Raw genomic sequence first — 12,066 nt, forward strand, 5'->3', positions numbered from 1 at the left:
TAGCACACTGTTTTCATGAGGCTCCCAGGGAGGCAGACCTCACACAGTATGACTCCAGCATATGCTTCGGTGTCAGGCACATAGTTTACTGGACTTTTACCAGCATCTGGCCTTAGCGAACAATAGCTGATAAAGCCATTACTACGTCCTGGTGACTGCAAACCTCTGAGTAGCGTAAACCTTCGAAACCTATGAAACAGAGTTAAGCCAGACATGGTATTGCTTATGAATGGCAGTCTGTTGAACTACTGGTTAATTAGGTGGTAGCTCTATTTTGGTCCTGTCTAGTACTAGAGACAAAAGCAGGAAAGTTAGTCTAAGTTAAATGAAGGAAAAAATAAACTGCTTTAGTTAAACCTCTGTGTGAGTGCTGCCACTCAGAAATAAAGCCATCCTTTAAAGCAAATTAAGTGAAGCTGGATTCAAACCATTCCATTTGTGAATAACAACATCCACACAGAGCTTGAACACGCTGTAAATTCACTCCTTTAGATAATTGACTTTAAAGTCCTATGGAGATAAGTCCATAGAGATTTTTGTTAACAGGTAGACTGTATTTTCAAGATCTGTAAAAGTACCAAATTGCATTTCTTCTTGAACTGTGAGTGGAGCTATGTGCAACTTATTTCTGTAGCTTCCACTAAATCAACTTCTAGTGGCTTGTATTTTGTATCCAAAATAGATTTTTTTTTTCAATTGGGGTGTTGCAAATGTTTTTTAAATACATGACTTTTTAATGAGTATTTCAAATTCAAAACCAGCAAAACTGATTTCTTTAGGGGTTTTTTAACAGAAAATTAGCATCTGGCCCAAGAACTTGATGCCTGGTTTGAGAGTGGTACAAATTAAAAGAGACATACTTAAACTGCTCACAGACAGTGTCTATAATATAAAGTTGACAGATCAGTGATTAGATCAGTGCTTAGCAGGCACCCTTGTAACAGGGCTGCTGTTTTAACTCAGCTCTCTGGCAAAGGCTTTCTCTGTGTGAAATGTAAATTAAATGTAATTCTGGCAACCTTGGTTCACTCCAGAAAAGCAAAAAAATCTTCCAAGCAAGTTTGCAAAGCAGCAAGAAATAGGATAAGAAGGATTCTGAGAGATACCCAGAGCTAACCTCGGAGATGACCGAGGGGGGAAAAAGCACAATATGCAGCAATAGCTTATATTCATGAGGACATGTCTTAAAAAGAAAATGAGCTCACTGCTTAATGAAGGATTTTAAGCCTACTGAAAACACTGTAACAAGATGTTTAAGACTCTAAAGGGAACGATGCAATTCAATGGATCTCAAACATTCTGTTAGGCCCATGGAGACAAAATACTGAAATGCTCTGACTTACTAACTGAATCATGGATTTGTGGCTCTGAAGTGGAAATGGGTATCATTTGTTTAAAAAAAAAGTAAGAACTCGAGTTGGTACCTGGTAAAAGCAGACTTGCAAAGCTTGTACTGAAAATTCAAACACCTCTCTTTTTACTTTGCACTGACATAAGAAAGCGCCTTGCCCATTCCATGGTTTAGAGATGCTTTTCTGATGTTCCATGTTTGCATGCAATAGAAACCATCTATTTCTAAGGAGAAGTATACAGATACAAACACCTATAAATGTTTTTGTAACAAAATGGAGCCCTTACCTTTGCTTGTTAGAGATACCACAAGGAAAGAGTTGGACTTGAATAATCTTTTTTTGGTTGGTAGTACTGACTGCCCATACAGTCTTAAAGCTGGTAATAAAGGCAGGAGTGCTCCCTATAACTCACATTTCAGAGCTGTATGGGACTAGGGTTGAAAAATTCTTTCTCTCAAAGTTGTTTTGAATATATTTCCTCTTGAACGGTGGTCCAGTAGTCTAAAGTTTTAAACAGTGAAAGTAGAAATAAATAAGCGCAGAAATAAATATGAATAACAGTAACACATGGGATCTGAGTAAAACATCTGGTTAGGTAACAGAAACAGAAAACAGAGTTTTGTAAAAAAAATTAAGTCAGGGTGAATGTTGAACATGTCAACATTCTTCTTCAAGCCACAGAGCACTGGTTCTGTGGCTCTTTTCCCATAAGAAAACTGGTTCCCATGGGTTCTGTGGCTCTCTTCCCCAAAATCCCATAAGTACCTCTTACCTGAGTAGCTCCTGCACATTATTCTCCAATTCTGCACGGGTACTAATGTTTGTATTACTAAAAGAGGGTCAAATCTCAAAATCTCAGAGCTAAACCTGGTTTTCCTGAAGTCTGAGATTATTCAGAGCTGGGTTACGGTTTAGATGAACTGAAGAGGGTCAGAATACATGAATAAATTGGAAGTGGGAACGTTAAGGAGTTCATAAACTCTTTTATAGCATTATAAAGCCAAAAGCAATCTAAATAGGCACGGGCCATGTAAGGTCTATGAATATCCCCCTTCTAGTACTTCCCTTGCGGCTGTTTTGCTGACTGGCTGGCTTCAGCTCATAGTCTAGATTGACACTTGTGTTGGGAAGGAGAGAACAATTGAAAATTTCCCTGAAAGACCCAGCTAGTCTAATTCTGTAAGACTAATTTCTTTGTGTAATGTAAATCCTATTTTAGGATCCTGTTTTTTTCTTAACAATTCAGTGGTTATTCAATGGTGTTTCATTCAGCGACTAATGATGGACACTGTTGTTTACAAAACCAAAAAGGCTGTGCCAAATACCATTTACTTGAGGCCGAATATATATATTCAACCAACAATTGATGCATTGAAAATGTATTTCCAGTGTATTAGATTCTGTAACACCAGGACTTTCTATCATTTTGAAGAGCATAAAGGCTTTTCTTAGCTACGTTTTCAGCTTACTGTTTGCCAACTTTGTCATAAAAAAATTTATAACAAAAGCAATTCTGTTTTATATTAGTTTTTCATAGCTGGTATTTCAAAGGAGAACATAAAGGAACACAGTAAACACAAAACTACTTCCCAAAATACTGTGAAAAATAAGAGGCTTACCCTGTATTTCCCACCCTTGCTATAGAGGTGGCTTCAGGCTCAATAAATAAGTAAAGGAGGAAGGCAAATTATTTCTGAGCAATGAGTTCCACAGAGGTGTGACCACGTAGTGCTTAACACCTGACTTGAAAGAGATAAGAGAATCCATGTGTTGGTCCCAAGGAATAAACAATAGCAACAAAAAAAAAAAGAATTGATGGGAAACTGGGTTTTAAAGCAGACGAAGTTCTGTGAGGTGTGACAGCTCTGCTGTCATGTACAAATCACTGTGATGCCTTATATGAGGCTTATGGAAAGCTGTTATATTGGCACAGGTCATATTTTGCAAGGGGGACAGATAGTTAGAAAATGTGTGTCTAATGCTGCAGTGGTTTCTGTGGGGTGAGTGGCAGTCTCACCAGGCTGGCGTGGTGTGATCTGAGTAACTGATGCCCTGACTGGTAACTTAAGTGCCTAATTTGGTTTTTTTGGAAGCCCCATGTGGACATTACATGACTAAATATACCAGACGCTTGCATGAACTGTATGAGATTTAAGGAGAAATCATGGTATATTTCTCAAATGCAGAGGGCTTAACGAACCTATGAGATAGAGATGTGGGATAAGGTGGGGTGGCATTACCTAAACGGAATCCCGAATGTGTTACAAGTTTTGAAGAGATGAGCAAAGTGATACAAATGTTATGGGCAAAGGTGGAGAAAAGGATGCTAAAACATCTTCTCCCATCCCTGCTGAGCTGCTGCAGGGGTTTGTTCTAGAACTGCCCTCTCATAAACATTTCACGCTGCTTTCCTTAGCCCTCTGCAAGATTTGACTGCTGCCTGGAGACACGGTGAACAAGTGGTGGTTCCACTGAAGTCTCAGCAATGCCAGACATATTTTCAAGTTGCTGGGAGGTCCCACTCAAACAAAGAATTCACTAGCAGAAGTGACAGTAGCTTTTAAATTGTACAGCACAAAAAAGCTGTACAAGCATCTCACCCAGATTTAGTAACCTACACATCCAAAATGTGGTTTCCTATTTCTCACACAGTAGCAGGTGATGATAACGTTAATCTAATTGAAAATACCATGCAACTGAAGCTCTGCAGTGTTGTAGGGAGATCATGGCAATGCAGATAATAAACCTGGATCTATTTACAGGCCTACCCGTGACAGTGAGGACGAAGAGGATGATGAGAAAAAAGGAAGAGGTTGTACCCTCCAGTATCAGCATGCCATGGTGCGAGTCCTCACACAGTTTGTAGCTGAATCCTCTGAGTTTGGAGGCCACTTGACCTATATGCTAGGCTCCGAGTGGCAGTTTGACATCACTGACCTTGTGACTGATTTCATGAAGGTAGAAGAACCCAAGATTGCTAAGCTTCAAGACGGCCGAGTTCTGGTTGGTCGTGAGCATGGCATCACCACGGTCCAGGTACAGCCTACGATGTATATGCGGCTTCCGTAGAGAGTGTTCTGGATGCACACACACAAGAGCTAGTTAGCTTATAAAATTAATTGCTCTCAGAAAAAAACAAGCTGGAAAAAAATTATATGGTAAACATAAAAGTAAGTTTGAATGGGTTTTCATTTTTGCTATTTGTCACTTCCATAAAATACCTTTAGGTGAAACTTCTAAAGGGATTTATCCATGTTAATGTGACTAGCAACACAGTGAGATTTTCTGAACAGTGAAACAGGTTACATGATGCACACAACTAGCTTCTTTTAATTTAAGTGGGACCTCATGAACCTAACTGTTAGGAAATTTTACCAAAGATGTACATGCATCTTTATATGCTTAAACGTCTTTGAAAAATTAGTCCCTTTATGTTCACAAAATGAAACAGAAAAATGGGCACGAAAGTAATCTTCAGAAATCTTTCAGAGTGTTCATGTTCACCACCTGTCTCTCTGTCTAACTTCATGCATATTTCTTAATCAAAATAAAGGAATGCAAGCATTGGGGCTCTTCTTATTAACTGCAAACATCCGTACTGTTCCAGTCACACTAAGTTTCCTTTGCAGTCAACACAAAGAAACAGGTACTTTTAGGGCTTAGCTCCTTTCAGCCTAAAACAAACATCACAAAGAGGTCAAGGGATTTCTGCCCTTAAAATGTCTCTCTCACTCCGGTGACTATAAAAGAGCAGAAGGTGGCTAGCTCCGATGCAGGTAGCTACACTGTAGATTTCTTGTGTTAGTTTAGGCAAATTGCACCTCAAATATGAACCCTTTTGGGCTTGAACCAGCTGTTTCTGGCATCAATAGAAAGATGACTGTCTCCTTCTGAGCATGTTAGAATCAAAGTCTTAGAGCAAACCGACAGGACTATTTTGGCATTGAAAAATGCAGACAGGCACCCAGTGGGATTTTCTAAGTCCTTTTGCAAATCTCACTTTCATTTCATTCAGGTCCTCTGTCCATATAAAGGCAGCAGGCCAAGTTCCTATCAGCCAGGCTTTGTACACTTACTTAGTCCCTTACTGAGTTTCAGCGTTAATCAGTGTCTTACACTATGTCTTGTGCTATACTGCATTCATAGGAGGTTTTATAGACCACACAAAAATGACTTTTTTTTGAAAAACAAATCCATGTAATTTAATCTGTACTCCATTGTTGAGATGAAGCTGCAATTCTGAAGTGATTGGTTGTTTTATTAAATTATTTTTGTAAATAAAGTAATTTAGCAGCAAATGAGTGTAATGTCTTGGGGGAAACATCAATTATAGCTTATACATGGATGTGACAAACCCGAGATTAATCCGAAGTGCTATGCCGGTTAGACTCTAATCTTGCTTTACAACACAGTTAGTTGCAGTTTCATGCAAGGCGTTTGTTTCTCTTTCAAGGTTCTGTCACCTCTTTCCGATTCCATCTTGGCAGAGAAGACAGTGATAGTTCTAGATGACCGTGTAACCATTACAGATCTAGGAGTACAACTAGTTTCAGGCTTGTCCCTCTCCTTACAAATCAGCAAAGGAAATAAGAGAGCTATCGTTTCTACCACCTCTGCATATGATATCCTTCATACTCCAAAACAGGTATGATCCAAAATAGTATATAGAATTAATTTATTTGTTTGCTGTGCTTTGTCAGAAGCTAGGGAAAAGCAGCTACTTGCTGTAAATTTTAGAGAGCACATATAATGTATGACTTTGTGAAGAGCAGTAACTTCACCTAGTAAAGCTGTTCATCTTACTGACCAACTCCTGCAGGTGCAAACACCCATACAGACTGACCATTAAACTCTTCAGAACTAGTCTGGAGACCTACGCAGCACAGGGGAAGTGATGGACATGTCTGGGCATGCATAATGCTGTGGAAAGCATGTACATGCCACTCAAGACACTTTTTCTATGGGAAGATACGGCTTAGCTATGTAAGCAGAGGCAGAAACCCCATGTCTTAATAGTCTCACAATGTCAGTTCATCCAAAAGCACCTTTTAGCTGCATGTATGGAAGTTTTCATGATTTGCATTGATGAAATCTGATGAGTTTGTGCTTACTTTGAACCGTATAATCTGAGCAGTTAAATAGCTTTCAGTGAGACCACAGAATAAATTACATGTATCTTTTTAATTGTGTTTATTATAGAATTGAGACTTTATATTACTAGAGAAAGTGTAACTATCTTTTTAGCACTAGCAATTTGCAGTAAGAAGACAAATTGTTTTGGTCAAAACATCCTTAAAAAATGGCGGTTTTGTGAGTGTTTCTGTAGTTCCAGAAAGGACTACAAGCACTTTTGTATATTTCACATAATCTTGTACATTTCAAAGCATGACAGAAAATTTAAAATACTGCATTGAGATGTGTTCTTGACCTAGTTTGTTTCAATGGGCTGAATGGGATCACCATTCCGACACATAAACAGCTCTGCACGTTGTATTAAATATGGCATTAGAACTGCAGTATTACAGAAATTCCCCGTTATAGATCCTTTACAAAATTAATTAAACAGGACTTCGGAAATATGATTAGTTTCATCATGGGGCCCTGGCATTCAAAAGAGGCTTCTCACTTCAGACTAAAAAAAAGAACTGTTGATTTTTTTTTTTTTGGTCAGCACCTTTTATTAAATTTAGATGACCGTGTCTTTGATAGTTCCTGAAAATGCCTAAGTGGTCGAGAGAACACAAATCTACAAGAAGAAAATGAGACGCAGATATTTTGATTTTCTTTTTTTAAAAGACAAAATAAACCGAAGTTAAGCTGTGTATTTATTTTGCCAGTGTCAAACAGACTTAAAAAACTGAGTGTCTGATACGTGCTCTCTTACCTTTCACACATTTTTTTTCTCATCCTCTCTCCCTGCAGGAAGCCATAGTCAGTGCTTGGGTTTTGTTCAGTGATGGGTCAGTGACACCGTTAGATATCTATGACTCCAAGGACTTCTCGATCACCATCACTTCACTGGACGAGATGGTAGTGTCTGCACACCAAAACCTTCAGTCCAAGTGGCCTGGGGTAGTGGCGGAAGGGGATGGGCAAGGACCTTTGATTAAAATTGAAATGGTCATCAGTGAGCCGTGTCAGAAGACTAAGCGGAAGAGCATTCTGGCTGTTGGGAAAGGAAGTGTCAAAGTGAAGTTTGGTCAAAAAGATTCTGACCAAAAAGGAAGCACTAATGACATTGATGATGTGGATAGAGATTTTAAAAGCCATGCAAGCAATTCTATAGAGAAATCTGCAGAACAAGAGAGGACAGCACAAGAATGGTCCAAAAACCATGAGGACACGTCCAGTCATGAGGACAATGCAAACAAAAGCACAACTTTCATATCTCCCATTGATCAGGAGTCCCTGGAGGATGGCCAGCTCCAAAATAACCCAACTATCTTCACAGGTTTCCCTACGCAAGTAGAAATACCAGGAGAAAACAATCCCAGTGATCTCACATTGACTTCAAGAGGATTAACAGATTTGGAGATTGGCATGTATGCCCTGCTGTGTGTCTTCTGCTTGGCAATCTTGGTCTTTTTGATTAACTGTGTGGCATTTGCTTGGAAGTACAGGCATAAAAGGTTTGCTGTGAGTGAGCAAGGCAACATCCCCCATTCCCATGATTGGGTCTGGCTTGGAAATGAGGTTGAACTGCTGGAAAACCCAGTTGACATTTCGCTTCCGTCAGAGGAGTGCACTACCATGATTGACAGAGGAATGCAGTTTGAAGAAAGCAACTTTCTCCTTAATGGGAGTTCTCAGAAGACTCTTCATAATCATATCCTCAGATCTTCTGAGTACCTTTGTGAAAAAGAAGTTAAAAGTGAACCTATAAATCCTTCTGGGCCAAAGCAGAAGCGAGTAAAGTTCACTTCATATACAACAATACTGCCGGAGGATGGAGGCCCCTACACCAACTCAATTCTATTTGACAGTGATGATAATATTAAATGGGTATGCCAAGATATGAATCTTGGTGATTCCAAGGAACTTAGGGACTATATGGAAAGACTGCAAGACAATATGTAAAACTACTTTCTTATGTTTGTAATCACCTTTATGCCTTCTGTTTATGGATGGTGGAGCAGTCAGTCCAGTCAGCAATAGGAACAAGACAGTCCAACCTTGGAGTTACTGAGATGATAACCTGATACCACTGAGCAGGTACAAGAGGCTGGCTGAGTTAAACCTGTTTCACCACAAACCAGGATGTGCCCCTAAAACAGCTACCTGTAGGTGTTGGCGGTGTCACACGATGGCTGTTTTTGTATACTGCCTGGTACTAGCAAAATGCTAATACAACTACGCTCAGACTCAGAGGAGACTTCATTTGTTTGTCATCTCTCATGATAAATGGTAAATCAGAAAAGAAAGGGATATTTGTTTGCATTGATTTTTCTAGTCGTCGTCCTTTGTAAAGCACAGTGGACATTTCTTGCTTACAGCCTGAAACAAGGCTTACATTAAAAGGGATCTGAATGAATCTAATTTTATTGCCTATGTGCAATGCAGCCAAGTAGTCTTATTATTTTTTACAGATAAGAGAACCCCCATGTGGTTAATTTCTTTTCCTATCGTTTATGAGTTTTATTTGACTTAGGGAACATTAAATATTTTCTTTGAAGGGTTTTTTTCGGTTGTACCAAAGTGTAGTACAGTAATATTTATAATGATTTAAGTTTTCTATTCATCTGCATCAGCCCCTAGAGATACCTCCTTCATCACTGATTATCTTTCTCCTTTCCGTATGGGTATATGGGTCGTTAGTATTTGAAACATAGAAAGGTATTGGAACTCTTACTGGGAAAGGGTTGAATCTTCTTACAGGGAACTGTAAATACAATAATAAACCCTGGAAAATAAAAACCAAGGAGTAGCCCTGGGTTTACTTTTGTCATTGCTAACATGAAAAAGTAACCTGCAACAAAACAGCACATACTTCAAAGGAAAATGCTTTGCTGAAACAGCAGCTTGGTTGACAATACACATTATTATCAGAATGAGAAAGTCAAACGTGGTATTGAAACGCATAGACTAGGAAGGAGAGTTCCTAGCAAATAAGCAAAGGCTTGGAGTCACTGTTACTCTGTACTAATGCATTGGTGGTAGAGTTTAGCAGGACAAAGAAGTCCATGCTCAATGGCTAATGCCCCAGACCTTGTCTAAAACACCTCTGACCATAAGGCCGTTAAAGAGAAAAACTTTACACCATGTCTCATTAAAAAAGGAAGAAGGAAAGAAAAGACACACTGGGCACGTTATAAAGTGACTATTCCCAATTTTAACAAGGAAAACATGCTGGAGATTCAAAGCCGCCATTTCATATGCATTACACGTATTTTTTTACTGAAGGATGACTGAAATAACTTGAAAATTACAGTTAGAAAAAAACTGAATCTACATAATACTTAACAAAAACAATAAAGCACATGTTCTTGTGACGGGTCCTGTGCAATAAACACAAGATCCAAATTACAACTGCCTTACATACCGTAGTTCCCATCTTTTAGGTAGATCAAGCTAGGATTTGAATTTTATAATTCAGTTCTGATATTAGAACAGACCAGACAACCTTAACTATGGGAAATTCTGCATTTGGATCCTAATCCACAACTGGGAACGCTTAATATAACTGCTGCAAAACACAAGAATTTTAATGGTGAGACTAGAAAGTGAGGACACCAGGCTTATATAAGTGATTGGAGACTTATGTTTGCTGGCACTGAACTGCATAGTGAGGGGATGGCATCTGTTATAATCTAATTTTAAGTAGATAAAATAATAGACCACAGAGATGCTTCTGTTTCATAAGGGATGCAGCACTTGTGCGTCAAATGAAATCTTGGGTTGTTTAACAAATGTTCTCTCCTCTTTAAATGATCCAGACCTCGTAAGGAAACATTAATTCCTACTATGATCCTTATTACTAACAACATAAAAATCCCTTTTTAGAATTTAACATCTCTTCCCAACATGTTATTTTGTATTTGGCCCAACCATAAGCCAAGCGTATTGTTTGCACAAGAATAAATGAGTATAAATCAACCACAAAATAAATTTAGTCTTGAAATCAGAGGAAACAACTTGCTGATGGTAGTTGCAGAGGGCAACAGCACAGCTGTTTTCGTGAATGCATATCCACCAGTTTACCAGTGAAACTATGATCTCACAGCAGTGTACTGGACTCCATGACCCATTTCTTCACTGTGGCCCCAGTTCTGCCAAGTACACCAGCAGATGAACTCCATCCCTAGTCAGTGCCACATAAGCACGCCGAGTGCCAAGGGACTTGCAGTTGTGCTTAGCTGCTCTTCTCACTCATTAATAGGTAATGGAAGTCAACAGCTTTACTTACTTGTTCAGCAAATTTCCCTTCAAGGGCTATGGCTTGAAAGACTGAGGATCGCTAAGTTAGGCTGCCTCTCTACTGTCGTATTGTTGTGTCCTTGAACTTGTACCTGAGGCCTAATCCCTGGTTGTCCATGGTACCTACAAGCAGCTATATGTTCAGGCTGCACACTAGTGTGTGGAGGAAGCACAGTCCTGCACGCAGGGTGGCCATTGCTAGAAGCCACCAAAGGAGACCTCAGGCTTTTTCAGCATTTACTTGCCATGTGGCTTGCAAACCCCTGTGCTTTCAGACGTTGCTGCTGAAGACAGTTATAAATGCAGAGTTCCAGGACTGTTAGAGTTGGACCAGAAATACTTCCATTCTGGTGTTTGACTGAGCAGGTATCTAAAATACACTCTGGAGCACAAACTGACGTAACTAGGGTCTGTGTTCTATTTCCCATCGGTTGGTAAGCCCTAGCTCAGTACAGCACCTGTCAGCGCGGTCGTGAAGATCTGCAATGAAGTTCTTAGCTGGCTCAGTGGCTGAATGGGGGGCTTCTTTACAGTCATGACTTTTGCAGTCACAGGTATCATACACCTATCTATCCCAAAGTTAAATTGCAAATACAGCCTGTTAGAACGGAGTACAGCCGCTACTGGTGATCAGTCAGCTCAGCAATGGAATTGGATACGGCTGTCCACAAAAAGACCCCTCTCCAAATCTGGCAATGGGGGAAAAGAAATCTACAACTGCATATTCAGATAACCTTTTTTTTTTTTTGCTTTACATCACATGTTGTTACATGAAAGTTCTTACATGGAAAAATGGCAATACAAAAAACAAAGAAGTGGGAAGAGAGAATTCTATTCTCCGTAAAACTGGGATATCACCAATAAAGTGGAGTTGTTCTGGATTTATGCTGGTTTAAGCACTTATGCTACTTCTCATAAAATCAAAAGGAAAAGAATTTATATGAATATATTTGATGCAAAATATAGTTCTGAGTTGATCAATCCTTTTAAAATAAAATATCTCAAATTTTAGTTTCAAAGTGATGACATACTTTAAATGTAAGTAAATTTAATTTAAAATTATTTTTAAATCCCACAATTTTCTGATTCACTTACATTTTTTTTAATGACTCTTTTAAAATAAAGTCTTTTATTCATGGAATACATAATATTCTGCTTTGCTGTTAAATGAACAGCATTTATACATTGATAAAAGAGTCTCTGCTTTGGAGATTACAAAGCAGAGGTAGCCAAATGATCAAAAGGCACAATATATATGTATGTATGTATGCAGGAAACTAGAATTGTCTAAAAAAGAAAA

The 12,066-nt window shown here is 38.9% G+C and overlaps 1 protein-coding gene across 3 annotated transcripts in view; it reads left to right on the forward strand.

Moving 5' to 3' along the window:
• The window catches only part of TMEM132B (transmembrane protein 132B), a 259,222-nt gene extending 247,524 nt beyond the window's left edge, over positions 1-11,698 (forward strand). For all 3 annotated transcript variants that reach the window (XM_075516385.1, XM_075516386.1, XM_075516387.1), the window contains 3 exons: positions 4,115-4,388; positions 5,806-5,997; positions 7,275-11,698. In XM_075516385.1, the coding sequence (XP_075372500.1) occupies positions 4,115-4,388; positions 5,806-5,997; positions 7,275-8,429 (1,621 nt within the window). In that variant the 3' untranslated portion in view covers positions 8,430-11,698. The remainder of the gene's footprint in view (positions 1-4,114; positions 4,389-5,805; positions 5,998-7,274) is intronic.
• The last annotated feature ends 368 nt before the right edge of the window (positions 11,699-12,066 follow it).

Source organism: Mycteria americana, chromosome 13 (genome assembly GCF_035582795.1).
Source record: "Mycteria americana isolate JAX WOST 10 ecotype Jacksonville Zoo and Gardens chromosome 13, USCA_MyAme_1.0, whole genome shotgun sequence".
In the NCBI taxonomy this organism is placed as follows: domain Eukaryota; kingdom Metazoa; phylum Chordata; class Aves; order Ciconiiformes; family Ciconiidae; genus Mycteria; species Mycteria americana.